The sequence below is a fragment of the Zosterops lateralis genome (genome assembly GCF_965231275.1).
Source record: "Zosterops lateralis genome assembly, chromosome: 33".
NCBI lineage: Eukaryota > Metazoa > Chordata > Aves > Passeriformes > Zosteropidae > Zosterops > Zosterops lateralis.
The window spans coordinates 3,198,238-3,224,188 of NC_139793.1; the positions used below are offsets into that span (position 1 = coordinate 3,198,238).

The 25,951-nt window shown below is 55.7% G+C and overlaps 2 protein-coding genes across 3 annotated transcripts in view; both read left to right on the plus strand.

Moving 5' to 3' along the window:
• PHF8 (PHD finger protein 8) overlaps nucleotides 1-11,731 on the plus strand; it is a 30,124-nt gene extending 18,393 nt beyond the window's left edge. The window contains exons 16-21 of one of the 2 annotated variants that reach the window (XM_083881372.1): nucleotides 785-897; nucleotides 1,963-2,213; nucleotides 6,405-6,500; nucleotides 8,142-8,251; nucleotides 9,470-9,860; nucleotides 10,786-11,731. In XM_083881372.1, the coding sequence (XP_083737498.1) occupies nucleotides 785-897; nucleotides 1,963-2,213; nucleotides 6,405-6,500; nucleotides 8,142-8,251; nucleotides 9,470-9,860; nucleotides 10,786-10,874 (1,050 nt within the window). In that variant the 3' untranslated portion in view covers nucleotides 10,875-11,731. The remainder of the gene's footprint in view (nucleotides 1-784; nucleotides 898-1,962; nucleotides 2,214-6,404; nucleotides 6,501-8,141; nucleotides 8,252-9,469; nucleotides 9,861-10,785) is intronic. The other variant, XM_083881373.1, reaches the window with a different exon arrangement.
• Nucleotides 11,732-12,405: 674 nt separating this feature from the next.
• The window catches only part of LOC310921198 (E3 ubiquitin-protein ligase HUWE1-like), a gene marked incomplete at its 3' end in the record, with an annotated part of 39,358 nt that continues 25,812 nt past the window's right edge, over nucleotides 12,406-25,951 (plus strand). The window contains exons 1-14 of the mRNA XM_083881307.1: nucleotides 12,406-12,459; nucleotides 13,207-13,274; nucleotides 13,993-14,065; nucleotides 15,082-15,180; nucleotides 17,495-17,701; nucleotides 20,069-20,221; nucleotides 21,790-21,852; nucleotides 22,312-22,389; nucleotides 22,470-22,517; nucleotides 23,255-23,323; nucleotides 23,419-23,518; nucleotides 23,614-23,714; nucleotides 24,956-25,106; nucleotides 25,792-25,919. Of these exons, the coding sequence (XP_083737433.1) occupies nucleotides 14,021-14,065; nucleotides 15,082-15,180; nucleotides 17,495-17,701; nucleotides 20,069-20,221; nucleotides 21,790-21,852; nucleotides 22,312-22,389; nucleotides 22,470-22,517; nucleotides 23,255-23,323; nucleotides 23,419-23,518; nucleotides 23,614-23,714; nucleotides 24,956-25,106; nucleotides 25,792-25,919 (1,242 nt within the window). The 5' untranslated portion in view covers nucleotides 12,406-12,459; nucleotides 13,207-13,274; nucleotides 13,993-14,020. The remainder of the gene's footprint in view (nucleotides 12,460-13,206; nucleotides 13,275-13,992; nucleotides 14,066-15,081; nucleotides 15,181-17,494; nucleotides 17,702-20,068; nucleotides 20,222-21,789; nucleotides 21,853-22,311; nucleotides 22,390-22,469; nucleotides 22,518-23,254; nucleotides 23,324-23,418; nucleotides 23,519-23,613; nucleotides 23,715-24,955; nucleotides 25,107-25,791; nucleotides 25,920-25,951) is intronic.

Consider the following 25,951-nt stretch of genomic DNA (forward strand, 5'->3'; position numbering starts at 1 on the left):
CATGGGGGTTTGGGGGGGCTCTGGGGGGATTTGAGGGGGATTTATTGGGGTTTTGGGGCGTTCTGGGGGGGCTCATTGGGGTTTGGGGAGGCTCGGGGGGCTTTTGGGGGTTCATTGGGGTTTTTGTGGGGTTCATGGGGATTTTGGGGCCATTTCTTGGGGTTTTGGGGGAGATTCTTGGGGGTTTTGGGGGGGGGTTCATTGGGATTTGGGAGGCTCTGGGGGGATTTTGGGGACTTCATGGTGGTTTTGGGACATTTTAGGATGGTTTGGGGATATTGTGGGCTGGTTTGGGGCTATTTTGGCTATTTTTGAGTTATGTTTGCCCCCCAGGAGGATTACACGGTTGAGGAGGACAAGGGGGATTATTTTGGGGTTATTTTGGGGCAATTTTGGTTATTTTTGGGTCATTTCCCCCCCAGGAGGATTACACCACAGACGAGGAGGACGAGGGGGATAATTTTGGGGTTAATTTTGGGGTATTTTTGGGATATTTTGGGCTCTTTTCCCCCCAGGAGGATTACACCATGGACTGGGGGTATTTTTGGCTTATTTTAGGGTAATTTAGGGTGATTTTTGGGTCATTTTTTCCCCCCCCAGGAGGATTACACCACAGACGAGGAGGACGAGGGGGATAATTTTGGGTTATTTTAGGGTAACTTAGGGTTATTTTTGGGTGATTTCCCCCCCAGGAGGATTACACCACGGACGAGGAGGACGAGGAGGATAATTTTGGGGTTATTTAGGGGTATTTTGGGATAATTTTGGGTTATTTCCCCCCCAGGAGGATTACACCACAGACGAGGAGGACGAGGGCGGCGCCGGGGGCAGCGCCGGGATCCTGGACCTGCTCAAGGCCAGTCGGCAAGTGGGGGGCTCCGAGTACCCCCAGCTCAGGTCTGGGGGGGCCTGGGGGGCTCAGGGGGGTCCCTGGGGGCTATTTGGGGTCATGGGTTGGGTTTTGGGGAACCTGGGTTGGGTTATTTGGAGCCTGGGTTGAGTTTTGTGGTTCTGGGTTGGGTTTTGGGGGCCCCTGGGGGGCTCGGGGGGGGCCTGGAGGGGTCTGGGGGTGCAGTTTTGGGGCTGAGGTTGGGTGTTGGGGTGTCCTTGGGGACTATTTGGGGTCCTGGGTTGGGTTTTGGGAGTTCTTGATGGTTATTTGGGGTCACAGGTTGGGTTTTGGGGGTTATTAGGGTCTTTTTGGGGTTATTTGGGGTCCTGGGTTGGGTTTGGGGGTCCTGAGTTGGGTTTTGGGGTCCTGGTTGGATCTTGGGGGTGTCCCTGGGAGGTTTTTGGGATCCTGGGTTGGGTTTTGGGGTTATTTGGGGTCTGGGTTGGGTTATTTGGGGTCCTGGGTTGGGTTTGGGGGTCCTGAGTTGGGTTTTGGGGGTTCCTGGGGGTTATTTGGGGTCACAGGTTGGGTTTTGGGGTTATTTGGGGGTCCTTGGTTGGGTTATTAAGGGTCCTGAGTTGGGTTTTGGGAGCCCTGGGGGTTATTTGGGGTCCTGGGTTGGGTTATTTGGGGTCTGGGTTGGGTTTTGGGGTTCTGGGTTGGGTTTTGGGGGTCCCTGGGGGTTATTTGGGGTCCTGAGCTGGGTTATTTGGGATCCTGGGTTGGGTTTTTGGGGTTATTTGAGATCATGGGTTGCATTTGAGGGCCCTGTGTTGGGTTTCGGGGGTTATTTGGGGTCCTGGGTTGGGTTTGGGGGGTTATTTGGGATCATGGGTTAAGTTTTGGGGTGTTTTTTTTGGTTATTTGGGTACACGGGTTGAGTTTTGGGCTTATTTATGATCCTGAGTAGTTTTGGGATCCACTTTCGTGGCCGGGCTCACTTTTTCCCCTCTCCACCTCCTTTTTGGGGCTTTCCCTTCTCAATTTGAGAATCCCAAACGTGCCATGACCTCCCCAAACCTCAAATTTCCCCCATTTTTCACCATTTTTCCCCCTTTTTCCCCCTCCAGCGAGGCCCCAGCCTCCCCCAGCACACGTGAGGCCATCCAGGGGATGCTGTGCATGGCCAACCTCCCCGCAGGGACCCCCCTGGGACCCCCCAATTGGTGGGGAGGGGGCGCAGGGGGCGACAGGGGGGGCCCAGGAGGGTCTGGGGGTCCCCGGCGAGCCCCCCCGGCCCCCCGGAGCACCGACAGCGAGGCCGAGGGCAGCCTGGACGAGCAGGACAGCCTGGGGGCCTGCTTCAAGGACGCCGAGTATAGTGAGTGTTGGTGCTCAAAAATGGGCCAGAAATAGCCCAAAATGTGCCCCAAAATAGCCCCAAAAATATCCCCCGAAATGGCTCAAAATACGAAAAATATACCCCCAAAAATAGCCCCAAAATATCCCCCAAAACACGAAAAAAAAGCCCCCCAAAATAGCCCCAAATACGCAAAAAATGCCCCCAAAATAGCCCCAAAAATATCCCCCAAAATACACAAAAAATATCCCCAAAAAGCCCAAAAATACCCCCAAAATACAAAAAACCCCCTTCTGAAATACCCCAAAATACCCCCAAAATCCCCCCAAAAATAACCTCTAAACACTCTGCCTCAAGGATGCTGAGTATAGTGAGTTTGAGCCCCAAAAAATCAAAATAAAACACCCCAAAAATATCCTCGAATCGCTCCCGAAATAGGCAAAAAATACCCCAAAATATTACCCCTAAAATAGACCAAAAATAGACCAAAATAGGCCAAAATATCCCAAAATACCCCCCAAATAATCTCAAATCACTCCCAAAACAACCAAAAAATACCTCCAACCATGCCCCCAGAAATAGCCCAAAAATAGTCCAAAATACACCAAAATACAACAGAAAAAAAAAGCCCAAAAATATCCCAAAAATACCCCAAAATACCCCCAAAATACAAAAAAAAAAAAAAAAACCAAAAACAAAACAAAACAAAACAAAAAAAACAACCAAAAAAACAAAACTTCTGGAATACCCAAGAAATACATCCCAAAACCACCCCCAAAATACCCAAAAAATACCCCCGAAATACCCTCAAAATCACCCCAAAATAACCTCAAATCACTTCCAAAATAGCCAAAAAATACCCCCAAAAATGCCCCCTGAAATAGCCCCAAAATAGCCCCAAATACAAAAAAATCACCCCCCAAAAAGTACCCCAAAAATACACAGAAAATAACCCACAAAGAGACAATAAATAGCCCAGAAATAACCTAAAAGCATCCCCTCAAGGATGCTGAATATAGTGAGTTTTGGTGCTCAAAAATGGGCCAGAAATACCCCAGAATATATCCCAAAATATCCTCAAAAATATCCCCCAAAATGGCCCAAAATACGAAAAAAATGCCCCCCAAAATAGCCCAAAATGTGCAAAAAATACCCACCAAAAAAGCCCAAAAATACCCCCAAATACAAAAAAAAACCCTTTCTGAAATACCCCGAAATACCCCAAAAATAACCTCAAAAATACCCCAAAAAACCCTCAAAATCCCCCAAAAATAACCTCAAAACACTCTGCCTCAAGGATGCTGAATATAGTGAGTTTGAGCTCCAAAAAATGGACCAAAATATAAAAAGAAAAACACCCCAAAAATAATCTCAAATCACTCCCAAAATAGGAAAAAAATACCCAAAAAAATACCCCCTAAAATAGCCCAAAATACCCTAAAATATATCCAAAAAACACCCCCAAAATATCCCAAAAATAATCTCAAATCACTCCCGAAATAGGCAAAAAATACCCCCCAAAAAAAAGTCCCCCAAAGTAGCCCCAAAACAGCCCAAAAATAGACCAAAATGCCCCCAAAATACAAAAAAAACCACTTTTGAAATAAACCAAAATATATACCAAAACCACCCCCAAAATACCCAAAAAATACCCCCCAAAATCCCCAAATACCTCAAAAATACCCCAAAAATAACTCAAAAATAACCTCGAAACATTCTGCCTCAAGGATGCTGAGTATAGTGAGCTTGGTGCCAAAAATCTGCCCAAAAATAGCCCAAAATGTATCCCCAAAACACTAAAAAAATAGCCCAAATATAGCCTAAAATATATCTCAAAAATAACCCCCAAATACCTAAAACATACCCAAAAAAGGCCCCCAAATACCCCCAAAAATACTCAAAAAATAGCCCAAAAATAGACAAAAAATAGCCCAGAAATAACCTAAAAATATCCCTTCAGGGATGCTGAGTACAGTGAGTTTGGTGCCAAAAGGTGGCCAAAAATACCCCCAAAATACCCGAAAATACAAAAAAACCCACCCCCAAAATAGCCCCAAAATAGCCCCAAAATATCTAAAAAATATTCCCCAAAATACCTCAAAATTTACGCCCAAAACACTCTAAAAACAGCCAAAAAATACCCCAAAATAACCTCAAAACGCTCTGCTTCAAAGATGCTGAGTACAGTGAATTTGGTGCCCAAAAACTGCCCTAAAATAGCCCAAAAATATTCCCAAAAAAAAAAAAAAAAAAACCACAAAAAAACAAACCCAAAATAAGCCAAAAATACCCCTAAAATAGCCAAAACAAACCCCCCAAAATAGCTCGAAATACCCCAAAATATCCCTAAAATACGTAAAAAAAACCCACCCAAAATAGCCCCAAAAATAACCCAAAACGCCCCCAAAACAATCTGGTTGAAGGATTCTGAATAAAGTGAGTTTGGTGCCCAAAAATACCCCAAAATACAAAAAAACACCCCCCAAAATAGCCCAAAAATAGCCTAAAATATATCCCCAAAATAACCCCAAAATACATAAAATATACCCCAAAACCCCTCAAAATACCCCAAAAATACCCCAAAAATGACCCCAGAATCTCCTGCTTCAAGGATGCTGAGTACAGTGATTTTGGTGCCCAAAAGTTGGCCAAAAATACCCCCAAAATACAAAAAAAATCCACCCCTCAAAATATCTAATAAATCCTCTCCAAAAATAGCCCCCAAAATACCTAAAACATACCAAAAAAACCTCCCAAAATACCCCCAAATCACACCAAAAATACCCCAAAATACCCCCAAAAATACCCTCCAAATCCCCCCCAAAAAGCCCAAAAATTCCCCCCAAAACCACACCAAAAATACCCCCCAAAATAGCCAAAAAATCCCCAAAAATACCCCCAAAACACCCCCAAAATTCCCCTAAACCACCCCCAGGTCATGATGGAATCCTCCTGAACCCCGATTTTCCTCCCCCAGACCCCCCTGAACCCCAAATTTTCCACTCCAGCCCCCCCGAACCCCAATTTTCATGTTCTCTCACCATTCAGGACCCCTCTGAACCCTGATTTTCATCCCCCAGATCCCCCTGAACCCAAATTTTCTTCCCTCAGACCCCCCTGAACCCCAAATTTTCCACCCCAGACCCCCTTGAACCCAAATTTTTGTGCCCCATAACCCCTCAGGACCCCCCTGAACCCCAATTTTCCTCCCTCAGGACCCTCCTGAACCCCAATTTTCATCCCCCAGACCCCCCTAAACCCAAATTTTCCTCCCAGGCCCTCCCTGAACCCAAATTATCGTGTCCCCCAACCCCTCAGGACTCCCCTGAACCCCAAATTTCCTTTTCCCCCTCCCTTAGGACCCCCCAAATTTCCTCCCAGACACCCCTGAGCCCAAAATTTTCTGCCTTCAACCACTCAGGATCCCCCTGAACCCCGATTTTCATCCCCCAGACCCCCCTGAACCCAAATTTTTCTCCCTCTCTGTCTCCAGGCTCCCCCTGAACCCAAATTTTTCTACCTCAGGACCCCCCTGAACCCCAATTTTCCTCCCAGGACACCCGAACCCCAATTTTCATGTCCTCTAATCCTTCAGGACCCCCCTGAACCCAAATTTTCCTCCCAGGACCCTCCTGAACCCCAAAATTTCCTCTTCAGGCCCCCCTGAATCCCAGTTTTCCTTCCTCCTCCCCCCAGGAACCCCCTGAACCCAAATTTTTCTGACTAAGGAACCCTCTGAACCCCAATTTCCTTCCCCTCAACCCCTCAGGACCCCCCTGAACCCCAAATTTTCTGCCTCAGGACCTCCCTGAACCCCGATTTTCATGTCCTGTAATCCTTCAGGACCTCCCTGAACCCCAATTTTTCTTCCCCCTCCCTCAGGCCCCCCTGAACCCCAATTTTTGTGTGCCCCAACCCCTCAGGGTCCCCCTGAACCCCGATTTTCCTCCCCCAGACCCCCCTGAACCCAAATTTCCTGCCCCCAGACCCCCAAGACCCCCCTGAACCCCAAATTTTCCTCCCTCCTTGTCTCCAGGCTCCCCCTGAACCCCAATTTTCCACCCCAGACACCCTTGAATCCCAATTTTCATGTTCTCTAACCCTTCAGACCCCCCTGAACCCCAATTTTTGTGTCCCCCAATCCCTCAGGGCCCCCCTGAACCCCAATTTTCCCCCCAGACCCCCCTGAACCCCAATTTTTGTGCCCCCCAGTTTATCCCTCGCTGGAGTCAGACGAGGACGATCCCGCCCTCAAATCTCTCCCCAAAAAGAAGAAGGTGACAGACGACGCCCCCTGGAGCCCCAAAGGTTTGGGGGGAAATTTGAGGGTTTTGGGGGAAAATTTGGGGGTTTTGGAGGGAAATTTGGGGGTTTTGGGGGGTCTGGGTGGTTTTTGAGGGCCCTTTTTGGGGATGATATTTGTGCTCTTTATTTGTGCTCTGGTTTTGGGGTGTCCCCTCTTTTGGGATCTGATTTTGGGGTGTCCCCCCTTTATTTGGGATCTTATTTTGGGGTGTCCCCCATTGTTTGTGCTCTGGTTTTGGGGTGTCCCCTGTTTTGGGGAGTCCCCTGTTTCAGGCTCTGATTTTGGGGTGTCTCCCTTTACCCAATGCTGGATTTTGTGGTGTCTCCTCTTCTGGGATCTGATTTTGGGGTGTCGCTCTTTATTTGAGGTCTTACTTTGATGTTTTCCTCCTTTGTTTGGGGTCTGATTTTGGGATGTCCTCTCTTTACCCCATCCCTCATTTTGGGGTGTTCCCTGTTTTATGCTCTGATTTTGGGGTGTCCCCCTTAACCCCATTCTGGATTTTGGGGTGTCCCCTCTTTTGGGATGATTTTGGGGTGCCACCCTTTATTTGTGGTCTGATTTTGGTGTTTCCCTTCTTTTTTGGGGTTTGATTTTGGGGTCTCGCCCATTATTAGTGCCCTGATTTTGGGGTGTCTCCTCTTTTGGGATCTGATTTTGGGGTGTCCCTCCTTTACTCAATGCTGGATTTTGGGATTTCCCCTGTTTTGGGCTCTAATTTCAGGGTGTCCCCTGTTTTGGGGTGTCCCCTGTTTTGGGGTGTCCCCTGTTTTGGACTCTGATTTTGGGGTGTCCCCTGTTGGGGGCTCTGATTTTGGGGTGTCCCCCCTTTACCCAATGCTGGATTTTGGGTTTTCCCCCTTTACCCCTGCCCTGATTTTGGGGTGTCTCCTCTTTTGGGGTGTCCCCTTTATTTGTGCCCTGATTGTGGGGTGTCCCCTCTTTTGAGATCTGATTTCGGGGTGTTCCCCCTTTATTTGTGCCCTGATTTTGGAGTGTCCCCCGTTTCGGGGTGTCCCCTTACCCCACTCCTGACTTCGGGGTGTCCCCCGTTTCGGGGTGTCCCCTTTACCCCATCCCTGACTTCAGGGTGTCCCCCGTTTTGGGGTGTCCCCCGTTTCATGCCCTGATTTTGGGGTGTCCCTTTTTTTGGGGTGTCCCCTGTTTCGGGATGTCCCCTGTTTTGGGGTGTCCCCCGTTACCCCATCCCTGATTTCGGGGTGTCCCTCTTTACCCCATCCCTGATTCTGGGGTGTCCCCCATTTCGGGGTGTCCCGTTACCTCACCCCTGATTTTGAGATGTCCCCTGTTTTGGGGTGTCCCCTGTTTTGGGGTGTCCCCCATTTCGGGGTGTCCTGTTACCCCGCCCCTGATTTTGGGGTGTCCCCGGTTTCGGGTATCCCCCATTTCGGGGTGTCCCCTTACCCCATCCCTGACTCCGGGGTGTCCCCGTTTCAGGGTGTCCCTCGTTTCGGGGTGTCCCCCATTTCATGCCCTGATTTCGGAGTGTCCCCTTTACCCCATCCCTGATTTCGGGGTGTCCCCCGTTTCGGGGTGTTCTCTTTACCCCATCCCTGATTTCGGGGTGTCCCCCGTTTCGGGGTGTCCCCGTTTCATGCCCTGACCCCGGGGTGTCCCCCCAGCTCGGGTGACGCCGTCGCTGCCCCGGCAGAGCCGCCCGGTGCGGGAGGGGACACGAGTGGCCTCGGTGGAGACCGGGCTGGCGGCCGCTGCTGCCAAACTGGCCCAGCAGGTGAACTGGGAGCACTGGGGGGAACTGGGGGGAACGTCAGGGAGGTGCTTTGGGGTCTGGGTGGGGGGATTTGGGGAGTCCAGGGGGGGTTTGAGGAGGGTTCAGGGGGATTTGGGGGTGATTTTGGGGGTGATTGGGGTTGTGAAGGAGGATTTGGGGGTGCCAAAGTGGCCCAGCAGGTGAACTGGGAGCACTGGGAGCACTGGGAGGGACGGTTTGGGGTCTCAGGGAGGGTGATTTAGAGGATTTAGGGGGGTTGAGGTGGTGAGACCCTCTCAAACCCCTCCCTAGACACACAAGAGCCCCTCAAACACCCCATAAACCCCCCCAAATCTCCCCATAAACCTCCTCCTGAGCCCCCAAATCCCCCGTAAATCCCCCCCAAACCCCCATAAATTCCCCCTGACCCCCATAAATACCCCCAAACTGTCCATACATCCTCCCCTTACCCCCCCAAATCCCCCTAACCCCCCCAAGCCCTCCCCAAATTCCCTCCTGACCCCTCAAACCCCCATAAATCGTCCCCAAACCCCTCCTGACCCCCCAAATCCCCATAAATACCCCTTAAACCTCCATGAATACCCCCCAACCCCCCCATAAATCCTCCTCTGACCCCCCAAACCCCCATAAACTGCCCCCAAATCCCCCCTTGACCCCCTCCAAACCCTCCCCAAACCCCTCCTGACCCCTTAAACCTCCATAAATCCTCCCCAAACCCCTCTTGACCCCCCCAAATCCCCCTCACAAATCCACCCTGATCCCCCAAACACCTTGTAAATCTCTCCCTGAGCTCACCTTGAACCCCCAATCCCCTCCAAATCCTCCCCTGAGCCCCCCAAACCCACATAAACTGCCCCTCAACCCTCCCTGACCCCCCCAAAACCTTCCTCAAACCCCCATAAATCCCCCCAAACCCTCCCCAAATCCCCTCCTGACCCCTCAAACCCCCATAAACCCTCCTCAAACCCCTCCTTACCCCCACAAATCCCCCCCTGACCCCCCAAACCCTCCTCAAACCCCCCTGATCCCCCAAATCCCCTCCTGACCCCTCAAACCTCCATAAACACCCCCGAAAACACCCATAAACCCTCCCCTGACCCCCCAAACTCTCCCCAACCCCCCGAAATCCTCTCCTGACCCCTCAAACCCCCATAAACTGCCCCCCAACCCTCTCCTGACCCCCAAATCCCCCCATAACCCCCCTGTTTACCCCCCCAGGAGCACCGCAAGCTGCAGCGCAGGAAGGGCCCGGCCAAGCGCCGCCCCCCCTCGCCCCCCTCCCCCGAGGAGGAAGAGGAGGAGGAAGAAGAAGAAGAAGAGGAAGAGGAAGATGAGGAGGAAGAAGAAGAAGAGCCCGAACCCGACCCCGAGGGTGACCCCGAGCCCGAACCGGAGCTGGGAGGGGGCGAGCCCGAGGCTGAGCCCCCCCTGGAGCCCCCCCAGGAGGCTCTGTACCCCCCCAGCCTGGCTGACCACGAGTACACGGCGCGGCCCGGGGGGCCTGGACCCCCCCAGGGGGCTCAGCCGGGCCGGGCCCCCACCCCCATGGCCCCGGGGGTCTTCCTCAACCAACGGCGGGGACCCCCCGGGACCGCCCCGCCCAGCCACGGTGAGGGCAGGGGGGGTTTAGGGGGTTTGGGGGGGTTCAAGTGAATTTGGGAGGATTTTGGGGTGATTTGGGGGAGTTTGGGGGTTTCAAGGGGAGGTGAGGGGGTTTTGAGGGTGCTGCAGTGGGATTTTGGGGGGCTGAGAGGGATTTGGGGGTGTTTTGGGAGGGTTTGAGGGTGCTGCAGTGGGATTTGGGGAGGGCTTGGGGGTCGCTGAGGGGGATTTGGGGGGGTTTGGGGGGGTTCAGGGGAGTTTAGGGGGATTTGGGGATGTTTTGGGGGGGTTTTGGGGCAGTTCAGGGGGAGGTGAGGGGGTTTTGGGGGTGCAGTAGGGGGATTTGGGGAGGGCTGGGGAAGTTTGGGGAAAGTTCAAGGGGATTTTGGGGGTGGTGGGGAGGGGCTGAGGGGGTTTTGGGCAGGTTTGGGGAGGGGCTGAGGAATTTTGGGAATATCTGAGGGGTTTTAGGGGAAGTTTTCAGGAGTTTCAGGGGTTTTTGGGAAGTTTGGGGGGGGTTTGTCTGGATCTGAGGGGTTCTGGGGTGGATTTAGGGCGGGTTTCTGTGGGTCTGAGTGGGCTTTGGGGCAGGTTTGGGTGGTTTCTGTGGGTCTGGGTGTGTTTTGGGACAGGTTTTGCGGCAGGTTTGGGGGGTCTGGCTGGGTTTTGGGGAAGGTCTGGATGGTCTGGGTGTGTTTTGCGGCAGGTTTGGGGGGTCTGGGTGTGTTTTGGGGCAGGTTTGGGGGCAGGTTTTGGGGTCTGGGTGTGTTTTGGGGCAGGTTTGGGGGGTCTGGGTGTGTTTTGGGGCAGGTTTGGGGGGTCTGGGTGTGTTTTGGGGCAGGTTTGGGGGCAGGTGTTGGGGTCTGGGTGTGTTTTGGGCTCTCAGAGTCCCCGTCCCCCCAATCCCGCTGACATTCCCGCCCCGCCCGCAGGGAAACGCCCCCGGAAGGGTTTGGCCACGGCCAAGCAGCGCCTGGGCCGGATCCTCAAAATTCACCGCAACGGGAAACTGCTGCTCTGAGGGCGGGGCCGGGACACGCCCAGGGGCGCGGCCACACCGACCACACCCTCCCAGGCCCCACCCACTGCAGCATGAACAATGAACTATGGGCGGGGCTGCTGCAGAAAGGGGCGGGGCCTGCCGGGCCACGCCCACAAGAACATTGCTGTGTCCACTACAAGGGCGTGGCTTGTTTTAGGCCCCGCCCCCTCAGGTGTGGCTTATCAGAAGCTGAACCCTCAATGCGGATCCCACCGAGACCACGCCCCATCGCCGTCTAAGCCACGCCCATTTGCCATGTAGGGTAAAAAGGGCGTGGCCACAACAAACCACATCAACATAGTGATAAACCACGCCCCTAAAATGTGGAGCCGCATCCAGGCTCCGCCCAACACCACTCCCACCTTCCCATTGGCTGTGGATGAGCTGGGGGTGGGGCTTTGTCATTTCCCGCCTTCAGGAGCTCAGGCGATTGGACAAGCCCCGTCGCACAGCTGCGAGGGGGGCGGGGCCATCTTTGATTGGTCCCCGCTGGGTTTATTTCGCCCCTCCCCAAATGTCTTCAGGTTGATTGATGGGGCGGGGCCGCTTCCCATTGGCTGCCCTTGTTTTGTAGGCGTGTCCGGAGGCCGCGGCCCCGCCCCCTTTCTTTTGTATTTGTAGAATAAAAAAAAAAGGAGGAGAAAAAAAATAGAGAAAAAAACCGGAATTGGTGAAAAATTACCCGGGCTGGGTCACGTGACTCCCCCTCACACACACAGAGCGCGCCGCCGGGCAGCTCTCGCGAGACTTGGCGCTTTCCTCACAGGCAGCGCTTCTCCCGAGATCTTCTCCTCCAGCCGAGGGAGGACAAGCGCTCCCAAATCTCGCGAGATTTGCGCCCCCCCCCCCCCCCCCCCCCCCCCCGCCTGGCGCTCTCGCGAGAGCCGCGCGCGCCGCCGCCGTTCCCGCCGCTGAGGCCGCGGCCGCGCTCCCCCCGCCCGCCCGCCCTCCCTCCCCCCACAGCCCGCGGCGGGGCCGCTCTCCCGTTGCTGCCGCTCTCGCTTCTGCCTCTCCGCGCGCCTCTCGCGAGGCTTCGGGGCCGCGCTGCCGCCAGCGCCTCGCGAGATCTCGCTCTCATCAGCGTGCCGGTGAGTGCCGGTGCTTGAGGGAACGGCGTGGGGCCCGCAGCCTGCGAGGGGAGCGGGGGGGTTGAGCCGCTCTGTGGCGGGCAGGGCTTTACCCCCCCTTCGCCCTAAGCCCCCCCTCCCCCAGTCCCGGTACGAGGCGGGATCCGTGAGGGACCGCCTCCCCTCCCCCATACTCCTGACGAAATCTCGCGAGGCTCGGCCAAACTCCCGCCCCGCCGCCGGGCGCGCTCTCGCGAGACTTGGTCGCCGCGCCTCTCGCCTTCCCATTGGCTGCCGGCGGCGTTGCCCCGCCCACCGCTCGCCCCGCGGCGCCGCCTCCTCCCCGTCCCGCCGGCCGCTCTCGCGGGACTTGCGGCGGCTCTCGCGGGATCTCGGGCCGCGGCCGGGGCTCAGTGTAAGATGGCGGCGGCGGCGGCGGCGGGACGGGCCCGGGCCGGGCTCTGACCCCCCCCCCTCGCTCTCCCCGCCCGCTCAAGGTACCGGGGCCGGCGGGGCGGGGGGCTCGGCCCGGTGCCGCTGCGGGGTCCGCGGCACGGCGGGAACGGCGCCCGGCTCCGTCATGAGGGGCGCGCCCCCCCCTCCCACTGCCCCCCCCCCCCCATTCCCCGGCGGCCTCCGGTGATTTGGGGGCTCCTTTTCTCCCCTCACGGCCCCTTTTCCCTCGGCCTCCCCCGGTACGGCACCTCCTCGCGGGGACTCCGGCGCTCTCCCCCGAGATTTCGGCTCTTTGGCTGCCTCCCCGCCTTAATTTAGCTTTCTCATGTCTTTAGGCTTTCCCCGTATTTTAAGAGTGCTTTTTTTATTTTTAATTATTTAGAGATCTCACCCTGATTTCTCTTCGCCCGTCCATCACTCAGGGTCCCCCTCAGCGTTTTCCCCACATTTGGGGGGGACTCTTTTAGCGACCCCCCCTTTCCCAATTCTCCAGGGCGTGTTTCCTGCCACTTAGGACCCCCTTTTTTACAGATTCTTTAAGATTTGAGGGTTCTCCCATTGCCTCCACAACACTTTATTTCTCTATTTGATTTTTTTGTATTTTATAACGATTTTAGGCTGTCACTCCCCAACATTAAGATCCCCTCACGGTGTTATTTGAGAGGGGGGGGATCCATTTTTTTAGGATTAATTCATTCCTAATTATCACATCCCCCCCCTCCATCACACGAGACCCCCTTAAAACCTCCCAACATTTCACCTCCTCCCCCTTTTCCCCAAATCTGCAGCAGCTCCCGGTTCTTTCCCCCCTCGCAGCGACCGGGCCGGGCCGAGGATGGACTGGGAGTGATTCCCGGTAAGGGAATTTCCCGGGCCGGGAATTCCAAAATTCCAACCGGGGGCTGGGAGGGCAATTTTGGGGAGGGGGGATCTCACCCTCTTGAAGATTTATTTTTTTTTAGGGTGGCAAAAAAAGCTTTTTTTTCACCTGAACACCCCAAAAATATTTCCCCCCCCCTCCCGGTGTGATGCGTCACTGTCACCGAACCGGCCGGGCCGGGGAGGGGGGGGAGCACCGGGGCAGCCCCTAATTACCGCCTTTAATTACGGCCCTTAATTACAGCTCCTCGCGGGGTTAATGAAGGGAGGGGGAATAAACGCGGGGCGGTTTTATTTTTTTTGGGGAAGGGTTCGGGGGACGCTCCCGGCGACCCCCCCCGGGCACGGCGGGGTTTTGCACATTCATTGTTCACCCGGTGCCGCGACGTCATCGGGCCGCGGCCGCCGCGGCGCCTGTCGGGACAGCGAGGCTCTGTCGGGACAGCGGGGCCGTGTCGGGATAGCGGGGGGGTGTCGCGATAACGGGGGGGCGTTGTGTGGGGACAGCGTGGGGACAGGGGAGAACCCCGCGGTGGCGGCGCTGGGGGGGCTTTGAGTCATTTTGGGGGGGTTGTCACGTCCCCGGGGCTCTGTCGGGACAGGCTCTGTCGCGACAGGCGGGAGGGGCGGGGTTTGAGCCGCCGGGGGGGCGTGGCTCAGGTGTGACCCCGCCCCCTCCCCACGTGCGGCCGCAGGCGGAGCACGAGGATCCGAACCCCCAAAATGAAAGTGGATCGGACGAAACTGAAGAAAACCCCCACGGAGGCGGTGAGGGCTTGGGGACACCCGGGGAGGGGTTGGGGACACTCGGAGAGGGCTTGGGGACACTCAGGGAAGGGATTGGGGACTCTCAAAGTGGGGTTGGGGACACTCAGGGAAGGGTTGGGGACACTCGGGGAAGGGTTGGGGACACTCAGAGAAGGGTTGGGGACACTCGAGGAGGGATTGGGGGCACTCAGGAGTTGGGGACACTCAGAGGAGGGTTGGGGACGCTCAGGGAAGGGTTGGGGACACTCGAGGAAGGGTTGGGGACGCTCGGGGATGTTGGGGACATTCAGAGAGGGGTTGGGGACACTCAGGGAAGGGTTGGGGACACTCGAGGAGGGCTTGGGGACGTGGGTTGTCAGGGGGAACAGCACAGGGGGGGAGTTGCAGATTTTGGGAGGGGTGGAGATATTGGGAAGATAATGAGGAGCAGTTTGGGGACATTGTGGGGAAGTTCTGGTGGCTTGGGGACATCAGGAGGGTGTTGGGAGTGTTGGGGACGTTTGGGGAGTGTTTAGGAACACTCTGGAAGGAGAATTGGAGATGTCTGGAGGGAGTGAAGGGAATGAGGAGCAGTTTGGGGGCATTGTGGGGAAGTTCTGGTGGCTTGGGGACATCAGGGGGTGTTGGAGGCATCAGAAGGGCGTTGGGGACACTCAGAGAGTCTCAGGGCAGTGAGTTTGGGGACACCACAGTGTGGGGGGTTGCCCTGAGGAGAAAAATCAGAGATTTGGGGGGGTGTGAGAAGGGAATGGGAGGGTTTGGGGACATGAGGAGGGTGTTGAGGACATCAAGGGGGCATTGGGGACATCAAGGGGATGTTGGGGACATTTGGGGAGTGTTTAGGGACACTGGAAGGAGAATTGGAGATGTCTGGAGGGAATGAAGAGAATGAGGAGCAGTTTGGGGACACCAGGGGGGTGTTGGGGACACCAGGAGGGTGTCAGGGACACCAGGGGGGTGTTGGGGACACCAGGGGGACACAGGGGACAGTGCTGAGCCCCCGTGTGTCCCCCCAGCCCGCAGACTGCCGGGCCCTCATCGAGAAGCTGAAGGGCTGCAGTGACGAGCAGCTGGTGACAGAACTGCAGCAGATCAAGACATGGAACATTGGGAAGGTGGGAGGGGGAGACCCCAAAACCCTGGGGAGGGGGATCCTAAAACCGGGGGGGACCCCAAATACCTGGGGGGAGGGAGACGCCAAAAACCTGGGGAGGCTCAAAAACCTGGGAGGGATCCTAAAAACCAGGGTAAAGGGAACCCCCAAAAACCTGGGAGGCAAAAACCTGAGGGAGACCCCAAAAATCTGGGGAGGGGGGGATCTCAAAACCTGGGCTAGACCCCAAAAACCTTGGGGGACCCCAAAACCTGGGAGGGCCCCCAAAAACTTGGGTGGGGTCCCAAAAACTTCAGGGTGACCCCGAAAACCTGGGTGGGGACCCTAAACTTGGGGTGAGGGGCAAAAACATGAGGAGGAGACCCCAAAAACCTGGGGGGACCCCAAGACACGTGGGAATTTCCCAAAGGATTGTCCAGGGTTTGTCAGGGTGGTGCTGAGCTTGTCCCCAAATTCACCGTGCCACTGTGGGGGTGTCACCCTGGGGCACCCCCAAAAAGAGATGGGGGCACCTCTGAGTGTTCCCCAAATGAGGGGGGGGTTCCCCAATTTTGGCTGAGCCCTCAGCTCTCTGTTCTGGAGTTTTCTGATGCTTTAGGAATGTTGGGGGGGGGGTCTCTGAATTTTCTGCAGCACCTTCAATGTTGGGAGGGTGCCCCCCGTTTTTATTTACACTCTCCCAAATTTGAGGGGGCCCACCAATGTCCTACAGCCCCCCAGGAGTTCCCCCATTCCCCATGGGTTGGGATTGGAGGGGCTGTGACCCCATTTGGAACCCCAAAAATGGGGTCACTGAGCACCCCAAACTCCCCAGGACACCCAGGGGGGTCCCCAGTTTCTCTTTAGCCCCCCTGGAATGTCAGGGGCACCCCAGATCTCTCCAGGATCCCAGGGGAGTTCCCTAATTTCTCCCTCCCTGTTTCCCCTCACTCAGGAGCTGTTTGAGTGTGAATTTTGTCTCTCAAACCCCTAAAACTCCAAAGAGGAACCCAAATATGCCTAAAAACAGTGAGGGGAGCACCCCACAGACCCCAAAACACTTGGGGGCTGCCTCAGTTTCCCCCCCAAACATTCAGGGAGGACCCAAATTCCTTCTCAGCCTCCAAAGCTACTCAGGAGAAGGGGAAAAAAAAAGATCTGTTTTCTTGCCCTGTGTTGGGCTGGGATATTGGGGTTTCTCCCTGGAGTTTTGGGGGTCCCTCTGTGGTGTGGGGGGTTCATGGGGGGCTGGGATGTACCTGGGGGGCTCAGGGGGGTCCAGCCTGTGCCCCCAGCCCCATAAATCACCCCCTAGCCCCTCCTCAGTGCAAACTGTACCCATGAAGGGCTCAGGGGGTCCAGCCTGTGCCCCCAGCCCCACATTTCACTGAGTGGACTTGAGGGGGCTCGGGAGGGTCCAGCCTGTGCCCCCAGCCCCATAAATCACCCCCAGCCCCATAAATCACTCCCTAGACCCCCTCAGTGTGAGCTGTACTCCTGGGTGGATGTGGGGGGGGGGGTTGCAGGGGATTCAGGTGGTCCAGGGGGGGGCTCAGGGGGCCCAGGCTGTGCCCCCAGCCCCATAAATCACCCTGTAGTCTCCCTCAGTGTGAGCTGTACTTCTGGGTGGACGTGAGGGGTTGGGTTGGAGTCGTGGCTGTGCCCCCTGGCTCAGGGGGATCTCAGGGGGGTTTCAGGAGGGGCTCAGGGTCTTCAGCCTGTCCCCCCAACCCCATAAATCATCCTGTGTGCCCCCCTCAGTGTGAGCTGTACCCCTGGGTGGACCAGCAAGGTCTAGGGGGGCTCCCCAACCCCACAACTCACTGGGTGGATGCAGGGGATTCGTGGGGGCCTCGTAAGGGGCTCCAGGCTGTTCCCCCAGCCCCACAAATCCCCCCTGTGCCCCCTCAGTGCGAGCTGTACCACTGGGTGGATCTGAAGGGTTGGGTTGACAGGTTGTGTCCCCAGCCCCATAAATCACCGATGGATGTGAGGGGGTTCAGGAGGGTTTCAGGGGGGTCTCAGGTGGTCCAGCCTGTCCCCCCAGCCCCACAACTCCCCCCTGTGCCCCCCTCAGTGCGAGCTGTACCACTGGGTGGATGTGGGGGACTCTGGGGGGATGTGGTGGGGTTTTTAGGGGAGCCAGGGGATTCAGGGGGGTCTCAGGAGGTCCAGCCTGTCCCCCCAGCCCCGCAACTCCCCCCTGTGCCCCCCCAGTGCGAGCTGTACCACTGGGTGGATGTGGTGGGGTTCGTAGGGGACTCAGGGGATTCAGGGGGGTCTCAGGGGCTCCAGGCTGTCCCCACACCCCCATAACTCCCCCCTGTGCCCCCCAGTGCGAGCTGTACCACTGGGTGGACCTGCTGGACCGTTTCGACGCGCTGCTGGCCGAGGCGGGCCGGCCGGTGGAGGCCATGAGCTGGATGTTGGCCTGCGACCGGCCCGAGCGCCAGCCCCTCAAGGCCCTGCTGCTGGCCCTGCTCAACTTCACCGCCCTGCTCATCGAGTACAGCTTCTCCCGGCACCTCTACAGCTCCATCGAGGTGGGCACGGCCCCACATCTGCCCCCTGTGTGGCCCAGAGCCTCAGATTTGGGGTAAAATCCACTCAGGGAACACCAACAGCCTCAAATAACAGTGTCGCCCTCAAATTTGGGATGAAATTCACTCAGAGAGTATCAATGCTGTCAAATTTGGGCTTAAACCATCTCTAAACCACTGCAGAACCCTCAAATTTGGGGTGAAATCCCCTCAGAGAACACCAGTGCCCCCAAATCTGGAGTTAAACCATCCCTAAACCACTGCAGAACCCTCAAATTTGGGGTGTAATCCTGCTAGAATAACAGTGTTGCCCTCAAATTTGGGGTGAAATTCATTCAGAGAGTATCAATGCTCTCAAATTTGGGGTTAAACCATCTCTAAACTACTGCAGAACTCTCAAATTTGGGGTGAAATCCTGCCAAAATAGCACCGGCGCCCTCAAATTTGGGGTTAAATTCACTCAGAGAGCATTAACATCCTCAAATTTGGGGTTAAACTACCTGTAAACCACTGCAAAACCTTCAGATTCGGGGTGTAATCTACTCAGGGAACACCAACAGCCTTAAGTTTGGGGTTAAATCACCCCTAAACCACTGCAGAACCCTCAAATTTGGGGTGTAATCCCCTCAGAGAGCATCAACATCCTCAAATTTGGGGTTAAACCACCCCTGCAATACTACAGAGCCTTCAAACTTGGGGTGAAATCACCCCTAAACCACTGCAGAACCCTCAAATTTGGGATTAAATCCTCTGGGAGAACACCAACGCCCCCAAATCTGGGGTTAAACCACCCCTAAACTACCACAGAACCCTCAGATTTGGGGTAAAATCCGGCCAGATAACGCCAGCAGTCTCAATTTTGGGCTTAAACCACCCCTAAACCACTGCAGAACCCTCAAATTGGGGATGAAATCCCCTCAGAGAGCATCAACATCTTCAAATTTGGGGTTAAACATCCCATAACCACTGCAGAATGCTCAGATTTGGGGTCAAACCTATAAAAGCTCCTCAGAACCCCCACATTTGGGGTTAAATCACCCCTAAATCACTGCAGAACCCTCAAATTTGGGGTAAAATCCACCCAGATAACACCAACAGCCTCAAATTTGGGGGTAAAATGTCCCCAAAACCCCAAATTTGGGGTTAAAAGGTCCCCCAAACCACCCCAGAACCCCCAAATTTGGGATGAAATCCCCTCAGAGAATACGAGCAGCATCAAATTTGGGGTTAGACCACCCCCAAACCACTGCAGAACCCTCAAATTCAGAGTAAAATTCACCCAGATGACACCAATGCCACCAAATTTGGGGTTAAAATGTCCCCAAAACCACCCCAGACCCCCCAAATTTGGGATGAAATTCACTCAGAGAACAGCAACACCGCCAGATTTGGGGTTAAAATGTTCTCAAATCCCCAAATTTGGGGTAAAATCTGCTCAGGTAACACCAACACCACCAGATTTCAGGCTAAAATGTCCCAAAACCAACCCCAGAACTGCCAAATGTGGGATGAAATCCCCCTAAACACCCCAAAACTTCCCCAAATCCTCCCCAAATGCCCCAGTACTTGTCCAAATCCCCCCCAAATCCCCCAGAACTCCTCTAAATCCCCCCAAACCTGCCCCAAGCCTACCCAAATCCCCCAAAACTCCCCCAAAGCCCCCAGAACTCCCCCAAATTCCCCCCCAAGCTTGGCCAAAGCCCCCAAAACTCCCCCAAATCCCCCCCAAACCCCCCAGTTCCCCCCAAAGCCCACCCAAACACCCCCAAACTCCTCCAAATCCCCCCCAAACCCCCCAGTTCCCCCCAAATCCCTCCCAAACACCCCAAAACTCCGTGAAATCCTCCCCAAACCTCCCAAAACTCCACCAAATCCCCCAGAACTTCCTAAAACTCTCCCCCAAACCCCCCACCAAAGCCTGTCCAAGCTCCCCAAAACACTTTGAAATCCCCCCAAGCCCGCTCAAACACCCCAAAACTCCCTGAAATTCTCCCAAACCCCCCAAATCCCCCCCCAAACCTCCCAATTCCCTCATAAGCTCACTCAAACACCCCAAAACTCCCCCAAATCCTGCAAAACCCCCTCAAATCCCCCCCAAGCCCCCCAATTCTCTCCCAAGCCCGCTCAAACACCCCAAAACTCCCTGAAATCCCCTCCAAACCCCTCAATCCCCCCCCAAGCCCGCTCAAACACCCCCAAAACCCTCTCAAATCCCCCTAAGCCCGCTCAGACACCCCAAAACTCCCTGAAATCCCCCCCAATTCCCCCCAAAGCCCACCCAAACACCCCAAAACTCCTCCAAATCTCCCCCAAACTCCCCCAAATCCTCCCCCAAGCCCCCCAAAGCCTGACCCCTCTGTCCCCCCGCAGCACCTGACCACTCTGCTGGCCTCGTCGGACATGCACGTGGTGCTGGCCGTGCTCAACCTGCTCTACGTGTTCAGCAAACGCTCCAACTACATCACCCGCCTGGGCTCCGAGCGCCGCGGGCCCCTGCTGGCCCGCCTGCAGCACCTGGCTGAGGTGGGGGGGGGGTTTGGGGGAGTTTTAGGGGGATTGGGGGAGGATTTGGGGGGTTTCGGGGGGAGTTGAGGAGGTTTGGGAGGATTCACGGGAGTTTGGGGAAGATATGGGGGATTTGGAGAGGGTTTGGGGGAGTTTTAGGGGGATTTGGGGAGGATTTGGGGGAGTTTTGGGGGGATTTGGGGAAGTTTGGGGAGTTTAAAAAGGATTGGGAGGATTTGGGGGAGTTTTGGGGGGATTCGTGGGAGTTTTGAGAGTTTGGGGAAGATTTGGGGGATTTGGAGAGAGTTTAGGGGAGTTTTAGGGAGATTGGGGGAGGATTTGGGGGGTTTCGGGGGGAGTTGGGATTTGGGGGAGGTTTGGGAGGATTCACGGGAGTTTGGGGAAGATATGGGGGATTTGGAGAGGGTTTGGGGGAGTTTTAGGGGGATTTGGGGAGGATTTGGGGGCTTTTGGGGGGTGTTGGGGGGATTTGGGGGAGTTTTGGGAGAGGTTTGAGGGAGTTTAAAAAGGATTGGGGGGTTTGGGGGAGATTTTGGGGGGATTTGGAGCAGTTTTGGGGGGATTTACGGGAGTTTTGGGAGTTTGGGGAAGATTTGGGGGATTTGGAGAGGGTTTGGGGGAATTTTAGGGGGATTTGGAGAGGGTTTGGGAGAGTTTTGAGGGGGATTGGGAGCGATTTGAGGGATTTGGGGGAGTTTTAGGGGGATTTGGGGCAGTTTTGGGGGGATTCGCGGGAATTTTGGGAGTTTGGGGAAGATTTGGGGGATTCGGAGAGGGTTTGGGGGAGTTTTAAGGGGATTGGGGGGATTTGGGGCAGTTTTGGGTGGGGATTTTAGGGGATTTGGGGGAGGTTTGGGGGAGTTTAAAAAGGATTGGAGGGGATTTGGGGCAGTTTTGAGGGGGGATTTGAGGAGGTTTGGGGGAGTTTTGGGAGAGTTTTAAAAGGATTGGGGAGTTGGGGGTGGTTTAGGGGAGATTTGGGGGCAGTGTTGGGAGTTCAAGGAAGATTTGGGGGATTCAGAGAGGGTTTGGGGGAGTTTTAGGGGGATTGGGGAGGATTTGGGGCAGTTTTGGGGGGTTTGCGGAGGGTTTAAGGGGAGTTTGGGGGGGTGGTTTGGTGTTTGAGAAGACTTTGAGAGGGTTAAGGAGATTTTTGCGGGGGTCGTGTGGTCTTTGAGGAGGATTTAGGGGGTTTGGTGGGGGTTTTCGGAGTTTGGATGGGCTTTGGGAGAAGTTTGGGGAGGGTTTGGAGGAGTTTTAGGAGGATTGGGGGGGATTTGTGAGAGTTTTGGGGGAGATTTCCGGGAGTTTAGGGGGGGTTGGGGGAATTTTGGAGGAGATTTGGGGGGATTTGGGAGAGTGTTGGGAGGCTTGGGGAAGTTTTGGGAGGATTTGGGGGAGTTTTGGGGAGTTTTGGGGAGGATTTGGGGGAGTTTTGGGGAGTATTTGGGATGTTTTGGGGAGGATTTGGGATATTTTGGGGAGGATTTGGGATATTTTGGGGAGGATTTGGGGTGTTTTGGGGAGGATTGGGGTGTCACTGATCGAGGCCGGTCTCTGTGCAGAGCTGGGGCGGGAAGGAGAACGGCTTCGGGCTGGCTGAGTGCTGCAGGGACCTGCACATGATGGTGAGGGACACCTGTGGCACCTGTGTCACCCCAGAGCTCACCTGTGTCACCCCAGAGCTCACCTGTGTCACCTGTCCTGCCCTGAGTGTTCCCAGTGTCACCTGTCTTGCCCTGCGTGTCCCCAGAGCTCACCTGTGTCACCTGTCCTGCCCTGGGTGTCCCCAGAACTCACTTGTGTCACCTGCCATGGGCGTCCCCTGTATCACCTGTACTGCCCTGGGTGTCTCCTGTCACCTGTGCTGTCCTGGGGACACTGCTGTCACCCAGGGGAGAGGGGACACTGCTGTCACTCCAAGGGAGGTGACACTGCTGTCACCCAGGGGACCCTGCTGTCACTCAGGGGAGGGGGAGGGGACTCAGCTGTCACCCAGGGGACCCTGCTGTCACTCAGGGGAGGGGGAGGGGACTCAGCTGTCACCCAGGGGACCCTGCTGTCCCTCACCCCCGTGTCCCCCCCAGAAATACCCCCCCAGTGCCACCACCCTGCACTTCGAGTTCTACGCCGAGCCGGGCGTCGAGGTCAAGGTGGACAAGAGGGTGAGTGACACATTTGGGGACATTTGGGGACACCCCCAAACACCAGGGGACACCCCTTGACCTGCTGTGACCCCCCCCAGGCCACCAGCACCACCCTGCACTACATCCACATCGAGCAGCTGGACAAGGTCAGTCTGGGGGTCAGCCTGGGATCTGGGGGGGCTCTGCTGGGGTCAGGGACCCCCAAAACCCTGCACTGTCCCTCTGTCCCCCCAGTTCTGTCCCCTGTCCTCCAATTCTGTCCCTCTGCCCCCCAAAACTTGTCCCCTGCCCTCAGTCTTGACCCTCTGACCCCCCCAGTTTTGTTCCTCCCCACCCCAGTTTTGTTCCCTGCTCCCCTAATTTTGTCCCCATCCCCTCCAATTTTGTCCCTTATGCCCCAATTTTGTCCCCTACCCCTCCAGTTCTGTCCCCTGACCCCCCCATCTTGTCCCCTACCCCCCTAATTTTGTTCCCTGTCCCCCAATTTTTTTCCCTTCCCACCCCAGTTTTTTCCTTCCATACCCCAATCTTGTCCCTTATTCCTCTGGTTTTATCCCCTACCCCTCAATTTTTTCCCTCCTCACCCCAATTTTGTCCCTCCCCACCCCAATCCTGTCCCCTACCCCTCAGTCTTGTCCCTTACTTCCTTAATTTTGTTCCCTATTTCTCCAGTTTTGTCTTGTTTCCCAAATTTTTTCCCTCCCAAACCTCAATTTTGTCTCTCCACACCCCAATTTCTACCCCCGGCCCATGATTTTGTCCCTCCTCACCCCAATTTCTACCCCTGCCCCATAATTTTGCCCCTCCCCACCCCAATTTTGTCCCTCCCCACCCCAGTTTTACCCCCTGCCCCCCTCAATTTCTCTGCCCTGCTCCTCCCCAGATCTCAGAGAGCCCCTCGGAGATCATGGAATCCCTGACCAAGATGTACAGCATCCCCAAGGACAAGCAGGTGCGTTGTGTGGTGACCCTCAGGGGACCCCCAGACCCTCCCTGACCCCCCAAATCCTTTCTGACCCCCCAAAATTCTCTTTTATCCCCCTCCAGATGCTGCTGTTCACCCACATCCGCCTGGCCCACGGCTTCTCCAACCACAAGAAGCGTCTGCAGGCGGTGCAGGCTCGGCTCCACGCCATCTCCATCCTGGGTGGGCCTTCCTTAGGGCTGGTTTTAATTCGGGGTGGGGTTTGGGGGGTCCTGGGGCGGTTTGGGGTGACCCCTCCCCTCTCTGTGCGTGTGCAGTGTACTCCAACGCGCTGCAGGAGTCGGCCAACAGCATCCTGTACAACGGGCTGATCGAGGAGCTGGTGGACGTGCTGCAGATCACCGACAAGCAGCTGATGGTGAGGGGCCTGCCTGAGCCTCTGCTGTCCCCTCTTGTCCCCTCTGCTGTCCCTTTCCTGTCCCCTCTCCTGTGCCCTCAGGTGTCCCCTCTGCTGTCTCCTCTCCTGTCCCCTCTTCTGTCACCTCTGCTGTTCCCTGTCCTGTGCCCTCAGTTGTCCCCTCTGCTGTCCCACACCTGTCCCTCCCCTATCCCTCTTCTGTCCCTCCCCTGTCCCTGCCTTATCCCTCTCCTGTCCCTGCCCTGTCCCTCTCCTGTCCCTGCCCTGTCCCTCTCCTCTCCCTCCCCTGTCCCTCCCCTGTCCCTGCCGTGTCCCTGCCCTGTCCCTCCCCTGTCCCTCCCCTGTCCCTGCTGTGTCCCTGCCCTGTCCCTCCCCTGTCCCTGCCTTATCCCTCTCCTGTCCCTCCCCTGTCCCTCTCCTCTCCCTGCCCTGTCCCTCCCCTGTCCCTCCCCTGTTCCTCCCCTGTCCCTGCCGTGTCCCTGCCCTGTCCCTCCCCTGTTCCTCCCCTGTCCCTGCCGTGTCCCTGCCCTGTCCCTCCCCTGTCCCTGCCCTGTCCCTGCCGTGTCCCTGCCCTGTCCCTGCCGTGTCCCTGCCCTGTCCCTCCCCTGTCCCTGCCGTGTCCCTGCCCTGTCCCTCCCCTGTCCCTCCCCTGTCCCTGCTGTGTCCCTGCCCTGTCCCTCCCCTGTCCCTGCCCTGTCCCTCCCCTGTCCCTGCTGTGTCCCTGCCCTGTCCCTGCCCTGTCCCTGCCCTGTCCCTCCCCTGTCCCTGCCCTGTCCCTGCCCTGTCCCTGCCCTGTCCCTCTCCTGTCCCTGCCCTGTCCCTCCCCTGTCCCTGCCCTGTCCCTCCCCTGTCCCTGCCCTGTCCCTGCCCTGTCCCTGCCCTGTCCCTCTCCTGTCCCTGCCCTGTCCCTCCCCTGTCCCTGCCCTGTCCCTCCCCTGTCCCTGCCCTGTCCCTCCCCTGTCCCTGCCCTGTCCCTCCCCTGTCCCTCCCCTGTCCCTGCCCTGTCCCTCCCCTGTCCCTGCCCTGTCCCTGCCCTGTCCCTCCCCTGTCCCTGCCGTGTCCCTGCCCTGTCCCTGCCCTGTCCCTCCCCTGTCCCTGCCCTGTCCCTGCCGTGTCCCTGCCCTGTCCCTCCCCTGTCCCTGCGCTGTCCCTCCCCTGTCCCTGCGCTGTCCCTCCCCTGTCCCTGCCCTGTCCCCGCCGTGTCCCCGCCGTGTCCCTGAGGCGTGGCTGTGCCCTGGCAGGACATCAAGGCGGCGTCGCTGCGCACGCTGACGTCCATCGTTCACCTGGAGCGCACGCCCAAGCTCAGCAGCATCATCGACTGCACGGGCACCGCCTCCTACCACGGCTTCCTGCCCGTGCTGGTGCGCAACTGCATCCAGGCCATGATAGGTGTGTGTGCTGGGGGCTCACCTGGGGTGGGACACGCCCTGAACACACCTGGCCTGGGGGTTCTACCTTTGTTGGAATTTGGTTGTTAATTGGGAGATGGCGTTTTGGGAGATAAAGGTGAAATAGGTTTAATTTAGACGTAAATAGATAGGTTTTATTAGTATATACTTTTATATATATGTATATATATAAAAAATATTTTATGTATATGCATATAAATGTATAATTATAAAAATACAAGTATATATGGATAAATAAAATATGTAATACTTTATACTTACATGTATATAAATCTATACTTTTATACATATATATAAAGTGGGAAAATGGGCTACTTTTATATATACATACATTATGCTTATATGTTTATTTATGAATATATTATACTTACACGTAAGTACTTATATATTTATTTGCAATAAATGCAAAATACTAATATTTACTTATTATTATACATTATTATACATGTTTCTTATATAAATATGTTAACATATTTTGTATAAATATGTTAACGTATTTATTAATATGTTTATTTAATATATTTACTTATATTTATATAAAAAAACAAAAGAGGGGAGGGGAAAAAAAAAAGTAAATATTACAGCAAACGTAAAACCACCAGATAAATACATTAACCAAAAAAATTCAACCCAAACCCACCACCCCTGTGCACCCCTGGCCGCAGACCCTTCCATGGAGCCCTACCCCCACCAGTTCGCCACGGCGCTCTTCTCCTTCCTCTACCACCTGGCCAGCTACGACGCCGGTGGGGAGGCCCTGGTGTCCTGTGGCATGATGGAGGCCCTGCTCAAGGTGGGCTGCGCGTGGGGATGGGGGGAATGGGG